The 24159-nt window shown below is 32.3% G+C and overlaps 3 protein-coding genes and 1 pseudogene across 6 annotated transcripts; 3 read left to right on the plus strand and 1 right to left on the minus strand.

Annotated features, from left to right (window-relative positions):
* Nucleotides 1-9861: 9861 nt before the first annotated feature.
* On the plus strand, nucleotides 9862-11542 carry LOC104758722 (serine/threonine-protein kinase WAG1 pseudogene; annotated as a pseudogene). Its single transcript, XR_015586276.1, has one exon. The product of XR_015586276.1 is annotated as a serine/threonine-protein kinase WAG1 pseudogene (transcript).
* Nucleotides 11543-13241: 1699 nt separating this feature from the next.
* Nucleotides 13242-13661, plus strand: LOC104758723 (small polypeptide DEVIL 22). Its single transcript, XM_010481646.3, has one exon. The coding sequence runs from the start codon at nucleotides 13373-13375 to the stop codon at nucleotides 13517-13519; it is 147 nt and encodes a 48-aa protein (XP_010479948.1). The 5' UTR covers nucleotides 13242-13372; the 3' UTR covers nucleotides 13520-13661.
* A 381-nt stretch (nucleotides 13662-14042) lies between these two features.
* Nucleotides 14043-17464, minus strand: LOC109124463 (uncharacterized protein C630.12). 3 transcript variants are annotated; one of them, XR_015586759.1, is made up of 13 exons: nucleotides 17053-17384; nucleotides 16663-16707; nucleotides 16376-16554; nucleotides 16153-16288; nucleotides 15973-16069; nucleotides 15791-15850; nucleotides 15610-15710; nucleotides 15500-15529; nucleotides 15322-15379; nucleotides 15114-15188; nucleotides 14876-15033; nucleotides 14530-14787; nucleotides 14043-14452 (listed from the first exon to the last, which is right to left on the minus strand). XR_015586759.1 is itself a non-coding variant. In XM_010481647.3 (13 exons), the coding sequence occupies exons 1-13, from the start codon at nucleotides 17188-17190 to the stop codon at nucleotides 14203-14205; spliced, it is 1590 nt and encodes a 529-aa protein (XP_010479949.2). In that variant the 5' UTR covers nucleotides 17191-17464; the 3' UTR covers nucleotides 14043-14202. The 3 variants fall into 3 exon arrangements, 2 of the variants coding, with proteins under 2 accessions (XP_010479949.2, XP_087351370.1); XM_010481647.3 differs by having other exon boundaries at nucleotides 15495-15529; nucleotides 17053-17464; XM_087495244.1 differs by lacking the exon at nucleotides 14043-14452 and having other exon boundaries at nucleotides 14526-14787; nucleotides 15495-15529.
* Nucleotides 17465-17813: 349 nt separating this feature from the next.
* LOC104758725 (peptidyl-prolyl cis-trans isomerase CYP59) lies at nucleotides 17814-20748 on the plus strand. Its single transcript, XM_010481648.3, has 6 exons — nucleotides 17814-17972; nucleotides 18506-18621; nucleotides 18712-18816; nucleotides 18984-19101; nucleotides 19209-19259; nucleotides 19350-20748. Exons 2-6 carry the CDS (start codon nucleotides 18524-18526, stop codon nucleotides 20520-20522), a joined length of 1545 nt encoding a protein of 514 aa, XP_010479950.1. The 5' UTR covers nucleotides 17814-17972; nucleotides 18506-18523; the 3' UTR covers nucleotides 20523-20748.
* Nucleotides 20749-24159: the final 3411 nt, after the last annotated feature.

Raw genomic sequence — 24159 nt, forward strand, 5'->3', positions numbered from 1 at the left:
ACCTTGCGAGTGTGTTCTTGGGAAACAGATTCCTCTCTAGGAGTCTATCAATTGTACTATATTACTTTTAATTTTGTTAAACTGATTTATTTTCTTTTTGAAATGAAATATTTAGTTACAAAAAAAAGACGACTTAGAAGCTATTTCACATACGCCATTAATATATAAATAAGAATCTGATTTATTTCTTTTTTATATAATGCAAGAGAATAATGAATATAAGGATGTGGTTATCCCGTTGCTATTCTTTTGATTTGGCAAAATTCAAAATAAGGGGTCTCATACAACAAGTAACAGCCATATTAATTTTCACACGGGAGCAATGGCTGCTGACAATTTTTATTTTATAATAAGTTAATACCTAGAGAAGACAGTTTTAATCATTGAAGAAAGAAAAGGGTGTATAGTTCAATGTATCTATATGAAACCCATATGATATGTTTATGTTACAAAATTAGAATATAGTGTTTTTTTGTGGGCACCATTATAATAATTGTTATGTTTTGATCTCAACGAACGTTGTTACATGCATGTGACCATTTCAAAGTTGCTGAATTTGAATCTAATGCTTTAAATTTGGACTGATCCTAATATGTGGGGTTTAAGTTTTAGAGATCAGCGATTATAATATTTTTTGAAGAATATTACCAAAGAGCTAATGAATAATGTGGACTGCACCTCAAAGAAGAATCATACAACATATATACCCTCATCATATTTCACTGTTATTATAATTGGTTTAAAGAATCTATATATAATAGCAAACCCACTTTTGGGATCAACTTTAATCTAACGGATAAGATTGTTTTTATTATCTCATCTAACAATTTAGAATTATTAATGATCCTAACAGTTGTAAGTTTTTTTTTTCCAATGATCGTGTTTATTCGTCGTATCCTCATCTTTTAAAAATCGCACCTATTAATTTTTACACCTTTTTGTTTCACACCTTTTTGTTTTTATATATATACAAATTATTGTACACTTTGAAAAAAACTTTGTTCTTTGAGTATTATTAATGATCTCACTCTTTGTTAATGATCTCAAAAGTTGCAAAGTTTTGATCCAACAATTGTCTTTCTTCGTCGCACCCCCAGCTTTCCATGTTGGCACCCGTTAGTTTTCACACCTTTTTGTTTTACACCTCTCTGTTTATATAAAGTTGCAATATTTTAATCCAACAATTGTGTTTCTTTGTCGTACCCCTAGCTTTCCATGTTTGCACTTGTCAGTTTTCCCACCTTTTTGTTTCACACCTTTTTGTTTCACACCTTTTTGTTTTTATATATATACAGATTTTCATGGACTTTGAAAAGATTTTTTGTTCTTTAAGTATTATTAATAATCTCACCCTTTGTTAATGATCTCAAAAGTTGCAAAGTTTCAATCCAACAATTGTGTTTTTTTGTCGCACCCCCAGTTTTCCATGTTGACACCCGTTAGTTTTCACACCTTTTTGTTTTACACCTCTTTGTTTATATAAAGTTGTAATGTTTTGATCCAACAATTGTGTTTCTTTGTCGTACCCCTTAGCTTTCAATGTTTACACTTGTTAGTTTTCACACATTTTTGTTTCACACACAATTTTGTTTCACACCTCTTTGTTTTCACACTTTTTTGTTTTTATATATATACAGATTTTTATGGACTTTGAAAAGAGTTTTTGTTTTTTGAGTATTATTAGTGATCTCGTTCTTTGTTAATGATCTCAAAAGTTGCAAAGTTTTGATCCAACAATTGTGTTTCTTCTTCGCACCTCCAGTTTTCCATGTTGGCACCTGTTAGTTTTCACACATTTTTGTTTTACACCTCTTTGCTTATATAAAGTTGCAATGTTTTGATCCAACAATTGTGTTTCTTCATCGTACCCCTAGCTTTCAATGTTTGCACTTGTTAGTTTTTGCACATTTTTGTTTCACACCCTTTTGTTTCACACCTATTTGTTTCCACACATTTTTGTTTTTATATATATACAAATTTTATGGATTTTGAAAAGAGTTTTTGTTCTTTGAGTATTATTAGTGATCTTGCTCTTTGTTAATGATCTCAAAAGTTGCAAAGTTTCGATCCAACAATTGTGTTTCTTCATCGCACCTCCAGTTTTCCATGTTGGCACATGTTAGTTTTCACACCTTTTGTTTTACACCTCTTTGTTTATATAAAGTTGCAATGTTTTGATCCAACAATTGTGTTTCTTCATCGTACCCATAGCTTTCAATGTTTGCACTTGTTAGTTTTCGCACCTTTTTGTTTCACACCATTTTGTTTCATACTTATTTGTTTTCACACCTTTTTGTTTTTATATATATACATATTTTTATGGACTTTGAAAAGAGTTTTTGTTCTTTGAGTATTGTTTCACACCTCCAAGTTTTAAAAATTATGAGTATTATTTTCTTTTAATTTATTTATCGACATGATTAACTCATCTTCGGTAAAATTTGGATTGTTTTATTTATTAATTCTTTCATCTAACTTTTGTTTGGTGTCGTTTTCCATTTATACACGCATCGATCATTTCTTCCAAGTATTAATCTAGGTAATTGATTGTGATATCTAAATTTTCATAGATTTATCTTTTTAGTCAATTTGGTTGGTTGCAGCTATGAGCTCTTTCTCCCTGTTTCTCTTATTATTTTTTATAAATTTCGATAGAATAATGATTTAAATTTTGTTTTATGTAAATATCTTTCAAAATTGATTATCTGAGTATGATTCAGTAAATCTAAATTTATATACCTTTAACATTATTCTCTTATTGTCACTAAATCGATTTTCATTTTTTTATATACAACAAATATTATATATAACTGATTTGGTTGATCAATCTTAATTAGTCATTATTTATGACTTTTATACTATACAATTAAAGAATTACCAGAAAGTTTTCACTGGAAATGTGAGATTAACAATGTTAGTCATTTCAAGTTTTTACTTTCCCGTGCGGTAACGCACGGGCCAACATCCTAGTATATATAAAAGAAAACTTCTAAAAAGTACTATAAAATATAGCACATTATATTTGACACTTTTACAATTTCATCATTCATTAAGTATTCTCAGTGATATTTCTGAATATATTATACAATATTATGACTAGTTTAAAAAACTATACGGTATGTATATGCTCGTATGAATTTTCATGTGTAGCTTTTACATATTGTATATGTATATAATTGATATATACATATATAGGCGAGAGAATGTTTCTCTTTCTGTTAGAGGTAGTTGTGACAAAATGCAACTACACATCACATGAAAGGTCATATTCATTCAATCTTCCAAATATTCTTCTTTTCTAATTTATTAGTCCAGCTTGGATTATATATAAGCCCTTGTTGGTTATAATAATAATAGTACTACTTGCATTATTTAACGTTTTCTTTTCCGCAAGTTGTAACTGTAAGTGTTACAACTTTTAATTACAGCCTACAAGAGTTAGATTAGTAATCTCTTTTTCCAAAGCAGTAAAATGTGAATTTTTTATTCTTATATGTCTTGATAAAGAACCGGCTGACAGCCGATATAGTTAGTTGATTTAATCCCATTAACTAAAATTTCGTTAAGTATGATGTCCTAAGTGACATTATTATGATGTTTAATCATCGGTTAGCACAATATATGGGGAAGATCCTCGTGTTTTTTCCTAAGATCTTTTTGGCTTTAAAATTTTTCATCTATATGCAGCTTGTGTTATTAAATTGTAACTTATAATAATTTTCATATCTGTCAATATGACTTAACATTTTAGTTAGATCCAAAACAAAACGACCACCTGTCTTTGTTTAGAACCAAAATAAACGTTTCTTTCATCAGGTGGTCTTCATCGTTTCTTCATAATATAGCATAAAATGAAATATATGATTAGTTACTTTGGGGAGAAATTTGGGTATAACATTGTTGTTAATTTTCTTGAAATTGCATTGACGTTGACGACAAAATAAAAATAAAAGTGTAACTGTTTTAAAAATATTTGTTATGAACCGAATGGAAGCACCAACATAGTTTGCTTTGATTGATTGAATCTGATTGATAATTGACGATAGTGTTTATACATAACAAATTAAAGCCAAACTTTTTCGAAACGACTAAAATAACTAAGAAATTGGCAACTAAACAACGAAATATTCAAATATAGTATAAAATGGAATCAACTTCTTTAACAAAAAAAAACAAAAGAAAGAAAGAAAGGAGACTCTTACCACTATTAAAAACCAGTAATGCATGTGTATACATTCAAGATTGTTGAGCTTGGCTCACTTCAGCTTCAGAGCTCTGGCTATTGCTTGCTTAGAGGAGGAAGCAGGCGTGTGATACTTATATCACAATAAGTCAATAACACGTAGAGATGTCAACATAAGAAAAGAAAAAAATTGTTAAAAATATCTCTTTTAAAATACTTTTTTTTAAAAAAATACCCTATATTTTGAACAATTTCATTTTTGTTCTTTTTTACATAATTACAATATGTTAAATTAGTTTTTAAAATATTTTTTAGGTTTGGATTCTATATTTTACATTTAGAGTATAGTTTTAAGGGGATAGAGTTTTAGTATTTGGAGTTTAGAATTTATACATTTTGTATATTAACAAAAGGTATTTTTGAAAATAAACAATATGAAAATGTATTTTTTTAAAATAGCTTAGGAAAATATGTATTTTTGAAAATGTTCCAAATAATAGTCACGTATTGCAGAATTTATATAAATATATATATATATATCATGTTATTTTTTATTTTTACATGATATTACAATATTTGTTAATATTATGTAAATTTTTACAGAAAAAAAAAGAAAATAAAAACATACATTTGTTAAAAAACCACATTTTTTTGTTTCCCGCAAAGCCCATAGTTTATTAATTATTTTTGAGTCCATAGTTAATTAATTATTTAAGACCAAATTACAAAAGCAGCTAGAAAAAATATACCCATAACATCCTACTATATTAATTGGGAAGTACAAATTTGAAACTAACCTTAAATGTGTAAAAAATTACATTCAATTGCAATTAGAAAAACTTAATTAAAATTAATAAATTAATGAAATACATATAATTAATTAAAAACGAAAATCAGGGACACATTAAATAATACAAATTGTAGAAAAGTAAAAAAATATATTAGAATCAAAACTAATCCGTATTTAAAAAAAAATTAACAGCTAAGATTTTAAAAATCTAATCAAATAAAATTTACAATTACAAATTTTATCCTACTATATTAATTGGAAAGTACAAATATGAAACTAACCTTAAAATGTGTAAAAATTACATTTAAGTGCCATTAAAAAACTGAATTAAAATTAATTAATTAATTAATTAAATAAATTAATTAAAAATGGAAACCAGGGACACATCAAATAAAATAAATTGTAGAAGAGTAAAAGAAATCTATTAGAATCGAAACTAATTCGTACTTAAAAAAAAATTAACAGGTAAGATTTTAAAAACCAAATCGAATAAAATATAAAGCTAAAAATTTTATAAAAATAATTTACACCACATGTTAAAATTATTACATACAAGAAAAGGAAGCCAGGAAAAAAAAATGAATGTTGTTTTCAAAGATGTTTTTAGAACTTTTACTAGCTATATTTAGTTGTTTTTTTATATATGTTAGTAAGGATTGTGTTTAGTTGACAAAGGTTTAAACAATTTTATTCATTAAATGCAAATGTTTCAATAAAAATTTTTAAAATACAAAAATTATAATATAAGTAAACCAAATTTTTATTCACAAACTATTATAAATAACATAATAATAAAATAAATAATTACAAATTTTGTTTGGTTGAAAAAAAAGGGGCATTCTCAAAAATGCCCCTTTTTCCATATCCCTTTTTAAAAATACCCCTTCATGTTGACCATTTTTAAAACTACCCCTCTTTATATACAAAATGACCAAATTACCCTTTTTGAGTGACAGCAAGAATGTACAGTCATCAAAATCGAAAATATTTTTCCGCCAAAAAAATTTCCCGCCAAAAATTTTTTTTCCCGCCAAAATCGAAAAATTTTCCCGAAAAAATTATTTTTTCCCGCCAAAAAAAAAATTTTTCCGCTAAACTCGAAAATTTTTCCCGCCAAAAATATTGAAATTTATACATTTTAAAGACATTGTAAACGCTTTTAAAAAGTTTTTTAAAAGCGTTTACAATGTTTTTAAAAGGTTTTTAAACACATTGTAAACGCTTTTAAAAACCATGTAAATGCTTTTAAAAAGCTTGTAAATGCTTTTAAAAGGTTTTTAAACACCTTGTAAACTCTTTTAAAAACTTTTTAAAAGCATATACAAGGTGTTTAAAAACTTTTTAAAACCCTTTTAAAAATCTTATAAAAACTTTTACAAGGTTTTTAAAAACATTGTAAAAGCGTTTACAAGGTGTTTTAACACCTTTTAAAAATCTTTTTAAAAACCATTTGAAAACCTTTTAAAAACATTTTAAAAATCTTGTAAAAGCGTTTACAAGTTGTTTAAAAAACCTTTTAAAACTCTTTAAAAAATCTTGTAAACCCCTTTACAAGGGGTTTATAAGGCTTTTATAAGGTAGAAACCTTATAAAACCTTTTAAAAACCTTGTAAATTTTTTTTGGCGGGAAAAATTTTTTGTCGAAATTTTTTATCAAAATTTTTTTGGCAGGAAAATTTTTTCGAAAAATTTTTGGCGGGAAAATATGTCGAAAATTTTTTGGCGGAAAATTTTCTTTTTCTTTTTATTGAATAAAATAATTTTCATCTAAAGGTAAAATAGTCATTAAAAATTAAAAAAGGCCAAAAATAAAAATGGCCAGAAAAGAGGGTATTTTTGAAAAGGGGTATATCAAAAGAGGCATTTTTAACAAATTCTCAAAAAAAAATTACAAATTTTAATCAAAAAATGTTCAGCCCACGATTTTCCATTAGTAACCGATATTAAAAAAAAAAACCTCATTTTAATATCACATTAGTAATTCGAATAAGAAAAAGGGGTTAATGTGTACTTTAATTTTCGTAACGGAAAAATCTAATCGAAGAAGAATAATTTTTTCGAATTAGTTTGATACTTGCATGTTAACAACCTGATCATCACGACACAAGCAGCCCACAACTTCAATTTTTTTGTGTCAATAAGTAATTTAAAATGATGGAATCTCTTTTGTATACTTACATAACATTAATCATTATATAGTTAGGAAGTTAATGGGTGTCATTATTGAAGAATAATTAGTAGTAGTAATTAACTAAAATAATACAGTATACTCATACTTACATTTAATTAAGCCAGGGTCCAGAGGGAGCATATGTAACGCGACAAAGGTGGGTCCTGTTCCACCACGTGGCAGACAAAAATAAGATTTTTATCGAACATGGATCCAATTCCCATATTCTTCTTTTAACATATGCGAATTTACATTTCTGTTTTCTCTTACAATTATGTGTATACTCTCCTGTTTTAAAAATCGCTACGTGCTAGTCGGGCGGTCAAGATGGACATAGCGCCTAGCGAAAAAATTGGAAATTATAGAAAAATTAATCAAAGACTAGTTTTAGAGTTATTTTATTAAATTAATAATAATAAAAAATATATAGTATTAAATATATGTATAATTCTGTTTATATTAAAATAAAAATATCAAATAAAATATAAAATTATAGAATTGTCTTTAAAATTACGATAAACACATAAAAACGTAATTTTAAAAGAAAATTTATGATTTTTATTAAAAGTTTGTACATTAATTATTGTAAAACATCATAAACTCTTAATTTAAATGTTTAAATAACAAAAAATATATATCTTTAATTTATATCTGGCTCTAAAAATAACCATTATATACAAAATTAAGCGGGAAGTAATCGGAGTAGACAAGTTATAATCAAATTAGACAGATATATTTATATAATCGATGCTAGGCGGGGATTAGTCATTAATCAAAGCGGAGAGGGTGGGCCTAACGATTTTGCGGAACGTAATCGGTGCTAGACGGGGATTTTTAAAAGAGATATATTCCAATGAAAGTACTGTGCACACAAAATGAAAAAAAAAATTCTATTACACTAACATTAGATTTAAATATATTGAATAAAATTAATTAATTAGTTTATTTAATCCAATAAATTATATTATTGGAGCCGAGAATATCATGTAAATGTCCCAAGTGCCGCATTTCTAATGTTTTTTTTCTTTGGATTCCACGTGTATCATTTCTGTTTGTATTACAATGGTGTTTGTGTTGTGTTGTGTTGTTTTTTAGCTTTTGGTTTTTTGAGACTATTTGTATTTCTCTGTAATTTTTATCAAAACTTGCAAAATAGTATAAACTATTTCACATTAATTTAAAGAATTGTATATATATTACCTAGGGCAAGGTATAGTATAGTATAATCTTGATGTGAAGGTCGGCTAAACTTTGGTTTTAGGCGGTCGCTTTAGCTTCTTCGTTCTTTTTTATAAAAATCCATTGCATATGCCATTAGTGGCTCATTATCAAAATAGTAATAACAATAATGTTATTAATAATTATTATTAATATTATTATTATTATTATTATTATTAGTATTATTATTATTATGCCATTTGCTAGCTGTTATGTACTTCTTATTTAAATATGGATCCGGTCAAACAAGGTTATGAAGCATTAATGCACTTGAATTTATTGTCACTGCGAAAAGGTTAAAAGAAATCTAACCTTTTTTTCCTTTGAAGATATTCCTGCATTCATAATACTGATACTAGTGTGAGTGAGCTAAATATAACATTGTTGTTTATCTCGTTATAGCTTATATATATATATATATTTTTTTTTTTTTTGTGAAGAAGCTTTTTTCATGTTTGATTGTACAGTACTTTTCTATATTTTATATCTCTTTATATAAAGAGTTTTATAATTTGATGTCAAACAAATAAAAAAAAATTAGTTTTCGAGCTAGGTTTTTTTATTGTAGGTTTGTGAAATTAATGAATTGGTTCCATAGGATTTGAAGACGATTTATGACGTTTGTAACATTGAACTGAACGGCTTAATTACGTTGGGCAGTGAGTAGTGACGCACCTAAGAAAAAGGCATTACGTTGTTCGACGTGACAACGATACACAAATAAAACAATCCATAAACGTTTCATATGCTATTGAGCCTGTCTGTTATATAAACAACCCATAAACGTTCCAATTTCCCCTTATATGATTATACTATATATAAAAATGACATACGATGCTAATTCTTCAAAACGTTAAAGCCGACAAGCCGTTACTCCTTCGTCAATCTTAAAAAAAAAAAAACAAAAAAATTATCTCCTCTTTTTTTTTCTTTAAAAATAAAAAATGCTTATGACTTTATTGTTACTCTCGACAGAATCCCAATGCAATATATTACTACAAAACAACGTGTTAATTACAGTATTTGGTTGCCAGCCAACGTTCTCTTTTTATAAAACACTACTCCATTTTGCATTTTCAACTCAAAATTGCAAACCAACCTCTTCTTTTTTACTCTATCCAACCAATCTACCCGTCAAAATATTAAAATGATAAGAATTATATAAATGTTTTGAACGTATAGCATTGAATAGTATAACACATAAAATTTCTGCTATAAGAATTAATTTCTCTTAAAACGTAATTCTATATATATAGATGGGAAGAAAAAAACCATTTGCTTCAGTGCTTACACACCAAAAACAATTACAATCCGAGTCATCATTATTAATTAAGAAAATGACACATTGGGAGGTCAAACTACATCTCATATTTGTCCTTTCACACAAGTCAACCCTAATTTACTCCAAACACAAACAAAACGAAATTAAATAATCACTAATCAACCATTTCGTTACCCATCTCCCCCCCTTTATATATAACTCCTCATCATCACCTTCAACCTTAATAATATAACAACCCACAAAAACCTAAGAAATATAAACTTCACCGGAAAACAAAAATGGAAGACGACGTTTATTACCTCGACACAGATCTCGATCTCAGCTTCACCTCCACCACCACAGACCGTACATTCACCTCATCAAGCGCTAGATCGAGTCTCGCACGCTCAAGCCTAACCCTAAGCTTTAACGACAGACTCTCAACCGCGACAACTCCTTCAACCACCACTTCTTCCGCCGCAACAACACTCCACCACCGTCGCTACGATCCTCACTGGACAGCTATCAGAGCCGCAACAACTCTCTCCTCCGACAGAAGACTCCATCTCCGCCACTTAAAACTCGTCCGCCACCTCGGAACTGGTAACCTCGGCCGTGTTTTCCTCTGCCACCTCCGTGACTGCCCTAACCCTACCGGATTCGCGCTTAAAGTAATCGACCGTGATGTTCTCACGGCGAAGAAGATGTCACACGTGGAAACAGAAGCTGAGATCCTCTCCATGCTAGACCACCCGTTCTTACCTACACTCTACGCACGTATCGACGCTTCTCACTATACTTGCCTCCTTATAGATTACTGCCCTAACGGTGATTTACATTCCTTGCTCCGTAAGCAACCTAATAACCGACTACCGATTTCTCCGGTTAGATTCTTCGCCGCCGAAGTACTCGTCGCCTTGGAGTATCTCCACGCTCTAGGAATCGTTTACCGAGATCTCAAACCGGAGAATATCTTGATTCGTGAAGATGGACACATCATGCTCTCAGATTTCGATCTCTGCTTCAAAGCCGACGTGGTTCCAACTTTCCGATCTCGACGTTTCCGGAGACCTTCGTCTCCTCCGTCTTCTCCACGGAGAAGTCGCCTTCGAAGAGGTTGTTTCTTCTCCACGGAGGTAGAGTACGAGAGAGAAGAGATAGTAGCGGAGTTCGCGGCAGAGCCAGTTACGGCGTTTTCGAAATCGTGTGTTGGAACTCATGAGTATCTAGCGCCGGAGCTAGTAGCCGGAAACGGACACGGAAGCGGTGTAGACTGGTGGGCGTTTGGGATATTCTTATACGAGATGTTACACGGGACGACGCCGTTTAAAGGTGGTACCAAAGAGCAAACACTGCGCAACATAGTATCCAACGACGACGTGGCATTCACGTTAGAGGAGGAAGAAGAAGGTATGGTTGAAGCGAAGGATCTGATTGAGAAGCTGTTGGAGAAAGATCCGAGGAAGAGGCTAGGATGCGCCAGGGGTGCGCAGGATATCAAAAGGCATGAGTTTTTCGAAGGGATCAAGTGGCCGTTGATCAGAAACTATAAACCGCCGGAGATCCGAGGTCTGGTGAAGAAGACGAAGGGACATGGTGGTCACGTGACTGCTGTCGTCACGCCACGGAGGAAGAAGTGGTTGTGGAGGGCGCTGTCGCATTTACTGCGCAGTAAAGGCTTGAACAAGAGCAGCAGTAAAATTCAGAGCAATAATAATTACTATCATTATGTGGGTAAAAGCTGTAACGCTAGTGGCAAACGCGTTTAAGGCGTTTTATAACCTTGAAAATATATCTCATACGATTCTCTCTAGAGGTAGCAAAATTAGCAGTCTGATCATTTTTGATTTTGACATATTCTTTTGTTGGTTCTGAAATTCATACAAGAAACTATATAAGTAAATTTACCTTTTCTTCATCTTAACCAAAAGGAGTTCTAAATTATAAACTACCAAACGAGTTCAGGCATGCATACTTTTCTTTTGTTCTCTTTTCACATTTGTCTAGCTCAGAAGTGGGAACAGAGATTAATGGGCCTTAGCATTGGGTCCATTTGTATAACAACCTTGTTTTTTGTTTGTTTTGGGTGTACGTATTAGAGTTTTGGGAAATTGAAGAAAATCAGAAGCAAAGCAAATACATTCAATGCTTTGTCTTCTTTACCACAAGTATGTATCCTCTTTTCATGCTCTACCTTTCTTCCTTTTCTACTCTTTCTTGTAGATTTCACTCTCATATATATTTGATTTAGGAAAAATGTCATTAAAATCCCCAAGTCTACATTTTCGTTGATTTAAATCCCGAACTCTGCTTTTGGAGAAAAAAACACCAATTATTTGTTGACTTCCAAATAAATCGCAAACTCTCGTTGACCTAGTCTTTTGAGACACAACATTAAGTGGTCAAACGGAGAAATTAAATGAGATTAATTATCTGTTAACGAGATCCGTTAATAGCAAAACGACGCTGTTTATAACACCCTAAAACTCCCAAATTAAGAAATTGATTCTCAATTTCCCTAGTTCACAAACCCTAATTGATCTCAATTTATCTTTTCTTCTTTAATTTCTCTTTTCTTCTTCGATTTCTCTCTTCTTCTTCGAGTTGACGAGATGAGTTCTAGCTCAAAGACATCGGTGGTAGCTTCGTTTGACCATGGAGTGCCATTGAAGTACGTTTGTGGAGCCGGTGTAACGATCTTTACATGGAGAACTAAAGATAATCCTGGTCGACCGTTCTTCCGGTGTATAACAAAAAAAGATCTGGAATCTTCTCATCATCGAAGATATCATGTTCGATTAGGGTTAGATTAATTAGGGTTTGTGAATTGGGAAAACTGAGAATCGATTTCTCAATTTGGGGGTTTTAGGGTGTTATAAACAGCATCATTTTGCTATTAACGGATCTCGTTAACGGATAATTAACCTTGTTTAATTTCTCCGTTTGACCACTTAACGTTGTGCCTCAAAAGGCTAAGTCAACGAGAGTTTGGGATTTATTTGGAAGTCAACAAATAATTGGTGTTTTTTTTCTTCTCCAAAAGCAGAGTTCGGGCTTTAAATCAACGAAAATGTAGACTTGGGGATTTTAATGACATTTTTCCCTATTTGATTTATATGCAAGTTGTTCGTGTGATTTTCTTTTTTTTTGGAGTTATATTTATAGGAATACCAAATTATCATCACTTCAGTATATTTGCTTAATTCAAAAGGTACACAGTTTATAAGTGACTAAGTGAGGGATCTTTTAAATAGTTTTGGCCGGCTGTATATTATTTGTTGTTGGGGAAGGTAAAATACATATCCAAAAGTAACTTGTATCAATGAACTATATATTATTAAAGCTATATATATGATGAGCATACAAAAAGTTTATAATAGAAGATATAATAAATTATTGATGTTTTGATGATTCCATGAAAGATGAAACTATACTTCCTTGGAGAATCAAAAAAGAGATCCATGCAAATCCCAATGTCAATTAATGAACCAAAACTCATACCATGTTCATCTGTTTCTTCTTTCCTTCGTATCTAATTCACCTTTTCCCCCAAGATTTCTCTTCTTCCTCTTCACTCTATATATATTCTTCAATCCCCTTTTCTACTTCCCCCACAACTCTCTTTTCTTTACCCACAAAAGGGTTTTTTCTTTTCTTCATCAAATTCTTCACACAAAAGTTTCAATCTTTTTATTTGTTTTCTTTCATTTCATATAATATAAAAAGCATAAAACTTTGATTGTGGCATTAATGGCTGAGTTCAAGAGTAAGTTAAACAAAGGTCACGCCTTTACAAGCAAATGTGCTTCCTTGGTGAAGGAGCAACGAGCTCGTCTCTACATTCTCCGTCGTTGTGCTACCATGCTTTGTTGCTGGTACATCCAAGGCGATGAGTAAAGAGATGACTCTTCCTTAATTACATATAACATCCGAAACGCTATATATATACACATATATCTATATATTAATATATATATCACCCTGTCCCTAATATCTAGTTCTTGAAGCTCCATGGACATTGAAGCTCTCCTTTGGCTGTTTGGCAAAATCCTTTCACAAGAAACTTGATTCTCTCTTCTGATATATGCTGGTGCAACAAAACCCTTTTACAAGCCTGTCGTTTTTTAACCTAAAGGATCAATCTTTTAGGTTTTTTTTGGTTTGCTTTGTATCAGACAAGACAGAAAGAGAGCAAGAAATTTATCCGCTAATCAAGCCAGAGTTTTTACTGTGTCTGAGACAGAGACACTGGAGATGCTAGTTCCTTAATTAAGAAATGGAAGATCTTTGAAGGGTTTTGATTGGTTTCACTTTGGACCGGAGAAGACTGTGTTTTGTTTCATCAGTGACATTTTCCTCTGTATAATTTCAGTTTTGTTTCTCTTATATTGCATCATATTCTAATAATTAAGACCAAATAAATAAGTCTATGGTTATGTTGAACCATATAGACTAAACATGTCTCTTTTGATTCTCATATATTCTAATAATACAACAACAGTTTTCACTTTTCACCACAAATCCTACAGATGATAGTTTGCTTGATCCAAAATTTCATGTCAATGAGATTTATCTTTAGTTTATCCCTCTTGCTCAATCCAATCCTTGAACAGCAACATCATGTAAATGGGAACGTTTAACGCCGCAATGACAATGATCATCATGATTGTACGTATTACTCTCTGGATCACAAGTTTTGTTCTTGATTTTGATGCTGATCTCGTCAGAGGATCAGACCCACCAGCACCTGCATTTACATCTGAGTCCATCACAAGCTCAATCTGTTCGTTAGTGTTCTTTCTAGCCGCTGATCTCAACACCGCGTTACCCCTAGAAAGAAAATAAGATGACGAGAAAATCAAAACTTGAGTCTTGTACTGAGAATCCAAAGGATGTTGATCTCTTACTTTTCTACAAGAGCTTTATCGCTTTGACGTTTCAAAGGAGTTGGAAGAACTTTCTTCACAAGATGCATAGATCCTTCTGCGTCCCATACCATTTCATACTCGCAGTTCTCATCTTCATTCTTCTCCTTCGTGACGCTGCTTAAAAAGCTTGACTTCATCACATTTGAGATACAGTCTGCAGTGTTGTTTAAGAAGCTTATCCCATGATTTGGCCACAGAAGGAGAGCAAGAAGGGACATAGCGAATAGAGAAAGGTACCTGGTAGTTCAAAATTAAACTCAAAAATTCATAAACATGCATCAAGACAATAATCATAGAGCCAAGAACTCTCTGGTCAGGAGCATACCACATGTAAATGTATAATTGGCACGGAAGGAAGCATAATTGGGTGTGTAACATTTTATCTAGATCAGATGAGTTTTGATGGATGGCGTTGGGAACAGATAATAGCATGAATGACGGATATATATTTCCTTGTTGCCAGCTTATAGTACCTAAAGTATGCTGTAATATGATATTCACGTATCAAAAGATTGTCCATAGTGGGATCCAAATATTTTGTGGCCATTACTTATTTGTGTTACCTCAATTACAGATCCTGCTTCCGACTTGTGGGTTACAGTGCACTGGTCATGATCATGGCCAGACAGAACGAGTATCTGCAGCAAAAAATGGTAAAAACGTTGCTGCATTGTTTGGTTTAGTGTTAATGAGAGTTGTGTTTGAAGTGACATTCACAAGAAACACAGACAGAACTCTCCCATGAACATAAAATAGAAGAATTTATCTTACGGGTTTGATCATCTCCAGTAACTTCTTTGATGATTCTGAAGTAACATAATTCTGGTATCTGCAAATGAAGTTAATAAACAAAAATGAATACATTGGATTAGTTATGCCCTGATTCTGGTTAATTAAAAACTAACTCAAGTTCTGTATAATAAAATGGAAAGGTAGAAGTTTACATTACTTCTTGATCTTGAAAATGGCGCCAAAACCGCTGTACATGAAAGAGTAGAAATTAGACCAATACAAACTGTTCTTATCTGAACTACACTACGATCCGTGTTGAAAAATCACCTGATCAATGACAGAAACGCCACGGTGAGGGCCGCATGGGGTTTGATCAGGCCGATATAATGGGATGTGGGTCAATAAAACTCTAGGATGTGACTGTGCATCTAAAAAGATGAGAAAATTGTACGTGTAAGCTTCAGAAAGATAGTAAGTGCAAAAGAGGATTCAGTTGAATAACACACACCCGTGGAGACATTTTGTACAAACTTCCAAACTTCTGATGCCAGATCCTTTTGAGGATTCCCTGCAAAATATACATCAGCTTTTTAGTTACAGATCCTTTGTTTATCTTTGAGGATAAATTCTAAGCATGTAAAACAATATCTTAATGATCAAAGCGTAGATCAGAGCGAAGTTTGTAATTACCATCAATAGCTTGTGCATCAATACTGATGAACTCAACACTTCCAATCATAAATCTGCGGTTTCTGATCCCAAAAACTTTTTGGTATCGATCAATCACCTGTTGAAAATGTGAAGTTATATCAATACATAGGTCGCTGACAAATGTGATATATTTGAGAAAAAGGTGATAAGTGTTAGTACGTCTTGCTTATGGGACGCAACCCGAGAATAGCCAACATCATGGTTCCCAGGGATGTAAAATGTAGGGATGTCCCCAACTTTGCCTTGTGAATTCACACCAAATACATGTTTAAACCGGCTCAAAGATTCCTGCCATCTGATAAAAATAACAAGTTAAGCATCTCCACGAACCATTTGAGCAGAAAGAAGAACAAGTGAAGAGACAAGAACAAGGAGATCTTACTCTTCCTCAGGCAGAAATGGCCCGCCATCGAAATAGTCACCTAAAAACAAAACAACGTCTGGTTTGAAGGGCAAGACAGACTGAAAGAACGATCTCCGCATGTTTATATCAGCATAAAACTGAGCAAGCTCCAAAGCAAGCGTCTTTGACGACAAACGAAACGATGTCTTATCCATGAGCTGCATAAAGACACCACCAACAACAACAACAACAACACATAATCAGATGATCAAACTCCACTAACAAACACAAAACCAAAATCTAAAAGCATTTGAAAAGCTCTTCACCTGGGGATCAGTAACAATGGCCACTTTAGTAAAATTCCCATCACTCTGTAAGAAAAACAAAAAGCTAGCAGATATGAACAATCACAACTCAACAGTGACTAAAATAGTGATGAAATCAAGCTTCTGCAGATCTATTGAGATTCTTTACACATTGGCTATTTTTAGATCAGTGAAAGATAACATTCCCAATAATAGTACTACCGAAGATGACGGATTTCAATTTCAAAGCTTCGATTTTTATAGACATTTTCAGTAAATCTCGCGACTTTCAGAGAGAAATAAGCAAATACACAATCGAACTCGAATTAGATTCACTGAATCCCCAAAATTGAGCATTCAGTTATTGAAAAAGATGAGAAATGTAATTGGAGACTAGAGAGAGGGAGAGACCTTATTATGGTGAGGCCAAGAACAAGTGAAGAGAGAAGGAACCCAATAGGCGAACATTTCGCCGTAGAGGATCGTGGCTGCCCAAATGAGACATAACCCCACCGTGAGCTTATGGTGGTGTTTCATTTTTCCGAGCATCTGAATCTCCCCCCCCCCCCCCCCCCCCCCTTCCTTCTCGGCTTTTGCTTAGATTATCTGGTGATTGTTGTTGACCAAAAATAGCGGTCAAGACGTGACGCGACGCGACGCGACGCTGAGAACGCCGAGACTGCGGAATGTGGAGAAATCCACAAAAACGTCGCGTAGTTTTAACACTAAATAAAAAAAACAGCAAGCATAGTTTTTGGGCCTATCCTTTATATTTGGAAATGGTAAATAGTAAAACAAAACAATGGTAATTTGCTAAAATGACAATGAGTTTGAGAAATTAGGCAATGATATAAATTGTACTATATTGTTTCTAATGGATTGCATAATTAATTATTGCTATTTCAATTAAAAGTATATGATTTAATCATTTTTATAATAAATTAAATATTTGTTTAATATATTATTCGATGTGTTTTAGTTTATATTAATGAAATTATACATTAAATATTTAAAGAGAAATTAATTATATTATTATTTCACCAATAGAAACAATATTTAGTAATAAAATTTTTAATTTAAATTATACTACTGTATATCAGTTATGGTTAAAAGTACGGTTAGCATGTGATTTTGGTCATGCCTATTATTGGGCTTTTTCTCATTCGAACATTGACGGTCCCTAAGTTAGGCCCATTAAAAGAGCGAAATTCAGAATAAGTTAGGCACACATCACAGACGACGACGGGAATCAAGAATCATCATTACTCGCGAATCGCGACAGTTTCCGGCTAACTCCGAGAGCGCCTCCTTTGGTCGTATTGTTTTCTGAGGTTAGTTCGTACTTCTCACCGGTCGTCTCTTCGTGTTTTCCTCGATTCAATCCTATATCATCACATTGCTCGCGAATCTCGATTCTTTTTTTCTGCATAGGTTTAGGGTTTTTTTTTGTTCGTTTTGATGTTTTAGATGAGCGAGATGATATCGATTTTTTTGCAAAGGAAAACAGTTGTAGTCACATTTAAGGAGATGATTTAGGGTTTTAGTAGCGATTCATCGGTTTGTTTTGAGATAAATTTAGGGATTTCATGTTGTCGAATGCTACTGTTTGGTTCTTCGTTTGAATAGTTTTGTTGTATACATATGAAGGAGATGATTTAGGGATTTAGTAGCGATTCATTGTTTTTTTTTTTTAAGATAAATTTAATAATTTCATGTTGTCGCTACTACTGTGTGGTTCTTAGTTTGAATGGCTTTGCTGTATACCGTCTTTATCTAAGGTAGAGTCTATTTTGTAGTATGAATTCTCTATCAGTTTATTTGGTAACCTTACAATGCCTTCCTTCGGTGATTTTTTTGGTTTCAGGTTCTAGAAGAAGTAAACATGTCAGTTCTTATTGTGACGAGCCTTGGGGATATAGTGATTGACCTTTACTCGAATAAATGTCCTTTGACCTGCAAGAACTTCCTCAAGCTTTGCAAGTAAGTGTCTCTTTTGCCTATCTACTACCTAAGAAACGTTTTCTATGGTACAGTCTCCACGGGGTTTTAACTTTCTTTATTTGGTTTTAGGATCAAATACTACAATGGGTGTCTATTTCACACTGTGCAAAAGGATTTCACAGCACAGACGGGTGATCCAACTGGTACTGGAGCTGGTGGAGATTCAATCTACAAGTAAGATTTGTGGACTTTGTACTTATGATCATTCTTTTGCCTTTTGTATCATTTAATTAGTTTTGCCTTCTGTGTTGCCTTTCCCACCTCCTTGTTCGTGTTTTCTCCAGTCAATGTTTGAACTTTTTTTCTTAACCATCTTGTGTTTGCTATGTTGGATTTTTCAGATTTCTGTATGGTGAGCAGGCTCGTTTTTTCGGCGATGAGATTCATCTTGATTTAAAACATTTAAAGACCGGCACTGTTGCAATGGCCAGTGGTGGAGAAAATCTTAATGCTTCTCAGGTAAGCTGGTCTTATATTTTCGTTATGAAATCTCTGGGTTCAGTATAATTATCAGTGTGTTCGTGATCAATATATCCTCATGTGAATCTTTTCTACTCTTTTTTCAGTTCTACTTCACTCTTCGCGATGATTTGGACTATCTTGATGGGAAACACACTGTAAGTACAAAATTGTAAATGATCTGCGAATTCTTTCTTTTGTATATATCGTTTATCTTTTAATATGCCATTCTATATACCATTTTTCAGGTGTTTGGGGAGATTGCTGAGGGGTTGGAAACTTTGACTAGGATAAACGAAGCTTATGTTGATGCAAAGAACAGACCTTTTAAAAACATTAGAATCAAACACACATATATACTTGATGATCCATTTGATGATCCCCCACAGCTGGCTGAAATGATACCAGATGCTTCCCCCGAAGGAAAACCAAAGGAAGAGGTCAAAGATGACGTGCGACTTGAAGATGATTGGGTTCCAATGGATGAAGAACTTGGTGCTCAGGAACTGGAGGAGGTTATTCGCGAAAAGGCAGCCCACTCTAGTGCTGTTGTACTTGAAAGTATAGGCGATATTCCTGAGGCTGAGGTAAAACCACCTGACAATGTGCTGTTCGTCTGCAAACTGAATCCTGTGACTGAGGATGAGGACCTCCATACCATCTTTTCACGCTTTGGAACCGTTGTATCGGCTGATATAATCCGTGATTTCAAGACAGGTGACAGTTTGTGCTATGCTTTTATAGAGTTTGAAATCAAGGAGGCATGCGAACAAGCTTATTATAAGATGGACAATGCTCTGATCGATGATAGACGAATACATGTGGATTTCAGTCAGAGTGTGTCCAAACTTTGGTCACAGTTCCGGCAGAAAGACTCCAAAAAGGGGAATGGATGTTTCAAATGCGGCTCGACGGATCATGTTGCTAAGGACTGTGTGGGTGGTAATCAGTCTTCAAAGTACATTGTAAAAGATCAAAACAGACAGCACGGAGGAGGTGAAGGCTATGATATGGTTTTTGAGGGTGATGCACCTGAAATGCCCAAGAGAGAGCATAATAGTCATGAGAGGGATGAGAGGGAGAGGAGGGACAAGATTGGTCGGAATAGTCCTCATGGTAATGGGGAAGGCAAAAGACGTCACAGAGATGATGAAGTTGATGATGGTAGAAAACAGCGTGGCCGGGAAGAGGTAAGAGAAAAGGAGAGGAAACGCAGAGAGAGAGAAGAAAGAGACAGCAGGGAAGATGAAGACAGAAGAAGAAGAAGACGCCGTGAAGAGATGAGAGATGGGGATAGGCGTGAGGAGAGTCGAAGATATAGAGACGATGATCATCGGAGCCATAGAGATTATAAAGAGAGGAGAAGTGAGAGAGACAATGGACATGGAAGAGAAGCGAGACATGAAAGAAGGGATAGGTGAAAAACATGGTCTTGGCGTTTAGGGTTTAAGGTGGGTTTTGTATGAAGTGACTGAAGTTTTTTAAATTCTGGAGAGATGTATCTCTTGAGTTTGTGACTAGTAGTCAAGGTCTGAATTGTTTCACCTATGAAGTTGTGAGCCATTGGAGATGAATGGTTTTAAAACATGACTACTAAACTAGACTTCCTTTGGTCTCTTTCTTTATATAAGGCTTTTTTGACAACCATCCATATTCCTATCCACTTTTTAATTGATTTCTATGGTCTTTGTTTTTTTCTCCGTTATGTTATGATTTTCACGTTATCACATTCAATAAGTTTCAAACTAGCTTCAATAACACACACAAGGTAACACACATCAGCCGTTTTTATAATGTAACAAATTTGTGATCATTCTTCCAAATCGAGCTACCAAATTAACGCAAGTTAGGTTACCTATTCTTTTTGAATAATACTAAAAGGGAAAAAAACGGCACGCCGTATGTCTTGGCTGGAGCAAAAACGACAGCGCATCTGTCGTAATTAGTTTAATCATTGAACAAATTAAGAGGGATTAAAAAAAGGTTTCCCACCGACAAAACTGGAGAAGTTGTCGTGGGAATTTGGAAGCAACCTGGTCGTTAATTTTCGACATAACACTTCGTATTTATTTATAATATTTTTTTACATTCTTTTCTGCGTATAATATTTGTGCTGTTAAATTTGTGAAACATTGTTACATTCCTTTCTTTGTATAATATATTATTACATTGTTAAAAATGGTCGTATACTCGTATATTGTTAAGATTTTAAATTTGTGCTATTACATTTGTGAAACCAATATATTGGTTGAACATAAACATGAACACGAGCGAGTTAAGATTCTCTGTATGACTGTATCATTATATAAATAACAGAAATACGAATTTCCAATAAGTTATCCTCAATAATATATACATATACGTACCAAATAACTTATATAAATTATATGTTAATTAAATAAATTAAATGTCTTTGTCATCCATACTCGGTTCTTGCTGGCACTTTGCTTGACAGTTCAAGTTTAGATTCAGCTACCCAAATATATAATCATTGAGAAGTCAATTTTTCTCACATATTCAACTCCAAACATTAGCACATACTTACACGAAACTGAGATAACAGAGAACTCTATGAGAGATTTCAAATCTGAAGTACTATGATTTATCAAAGCATCATATCTTCATAAAACATAAGTTAGCACAAAATTTGTGTGCTTCGTGGATCATGAGAAAAATGATATTTATAGTTAAAAGAAATCAAAGACAGCGAAACAAATATGATCACGAGATGTTCAACGAAGAAGTTATCTCATATATTTAGTTGCAACTTGCAACTTACAAACCACATAGTACAATAATATTGATAAACAATTATTTATATTATTAAAATATCATGATAAAAATGAATTACAAACTTTGAATTACTAAGTATCATGAATGGGTTCACGATCTTCTCGGATATAAAGTAAAAAATTTGCTTACGTAGATTAACTTATTCTTCTTACGTGAAAAAACAAATTTGCTTTATTTTCGTATACAAGATTGACTTTAGTTTAGTAAAGGAAACACATTTGCGTCGTCCTCTTATATTTAAGAGAATTAGTTAAAAATGCCCCTTTTGATATATCTCTTTTCAAAAATACCCTCTTTTTTAGCCATTTTTATTTTTGCCCTCTTTTAATTTTTAATGACCATTTTACCCTTAGATGAAAATTATTTTATTCAATAAAAAGAAAAACAAAATTTTCCCGCCAAAAAATTTCCGACATATTTTCCCGCCAAAAATTTTTCGAAAAAATTTTCCCGCCAAAAAATTTTTGTCAAAAAATTTTTGAAAAAAAATTTCGACAAAAAAATTTTCCCGCCAAAATTTTTCCCGCCAAAAAAAATTTACAAGGTTTTTAAAAGGTTTTATAAGGTTTCTACCTTAGAAAAGCCTTATAAACACCTTGTAAAGGCTTTTACAAGATTTTTTAAAGAGTTTTAAAAGGTTTTTTAAACAACTTGTAAACGCTTTTACAAGATTTTTAGAAGGTTTTAAAAGGTTTTTAAAAGGTTTTCAAATAATTTTTAAAAATATTTTTAAAAGGTTTTTAAACACCTTGTAAACGCTTTTACAATGTTTTTAAAAACCTTGTAAAAGTTTTTATAAGAGTTTTAAAAAGGTTTTAAACACCTTGTAAATGCGTTTAAAAAGTTTTTAAAAGCGTTTACAAGGTATTTAAAAACCTTTTAAAAGCATTTACAAGCTTTTTAAAAGCATTTACAAGTTTTTTAAAAGCATTTACAAGGTTTTTAAAAACGTTTACAATGTGCTTAAAAACCTTGTAAACACTTTTAAAAGTTTTTTAAAAGCGTTTACAATGTTTTTAAAAGGTATAAATTTCAATATTTTTGGCGGGAAAAATTTTCGATTTTGGCGGGAAATTTTTTTTATTGGCGGGAAAAAATAATTTTTTCGGGAAAAATTTTCGATTTTGGCGGGAAAAAAAAAAATTTTGGCGGGAAATTTTTTTGGCGGAAAACTATTTTTGATTTTGATGACTGTACATTCTTGCTGTCACTCAAAAAGGGTAATTTGGTCATTTTGTATATAAAGAGGGGTAGTTTTAAAAATGGTCAACATGAAGGGGTATTTTTAAAAAGGGGTATGGAAAAAGGGGCATTTTTTAGAATGCCCCTATATTTAAACTTAAAAAACGTAAAAGTAAAAAAGTAAAAAAAAAAAAAAGAAAAGAAAACGATCAATTCAGCAAAAAGCGATGATGGGACAATATGTAAAGAAGAGAGTAAAGAGCCAATCATATCCATTTAGCCCAACCTTCATAGTGATCTCCATCGTATGAAAGCTACCTCTATGGTGTTAAAAAAAGAAGAAGAAAGAAAGCTACCTATAGGCTATATCTAAATAATTAAAGAGATGACATTCAAAATAGAATCAATAATATACATCAACCTCCAAAAGCGCGTATGTTATGAAATGTACGGGGAGCGTCATCGTAACTACTACTGTACTATTTTATTACTCACTAGAATTTGTATTCGCATATGGGCGGGATTTTTAATTAAAAACATTTTCTATCAAAAATATAAATTTTTAAATTCAAATATAATTATTCAATTTTTTGAGTATAATATATATATACACTAAACTTATTTTACAAAGTGATATACAACATATATATTGTTGATAATAATGTTTTTGTGACAAATAAATAATTTGATATATATCACGTGGTAATTAAGATCACCTTACAAATCACAGAAAGAATAAACGTCATTGATGACTACCTCGTGATGTTTTATCTTTCAGAGAGTTTATTTCTTATTCATATTCCAAGAAAACACTCTTTTAAAAGCTTTGATGTTGATTATCGATTGTTTACCTAATTATATATAGGGTATATATATTATTTATGATTAAATGTTGATACTTGATACTAACATAACACTATTCCGTATGAAAGCTGAATATACCAAATTTCATGAATATTACGTAGTGTAAAAGTAAATATATAATATCATATTGTTATAACATTTTTACTGAGCTTGATTTACCAATCGAAGCAAGTGCAGCTTACTATATATAAATGAACTCTAGACCAATTCATGAATGTA

This window comes from Camelina sativa, chromosome 17 (assembly GCF_030686135.1).
Source record: "Camelina sativa cultivar CO46 ecotype springtype chromosome 17, ASM3068613v1".
NCBI lineage: Eukaryota > Viridiplantae > Streptophyta > Magnoliopsida > Brassicales > Brassicaceae > Camelina > Camelina sativa.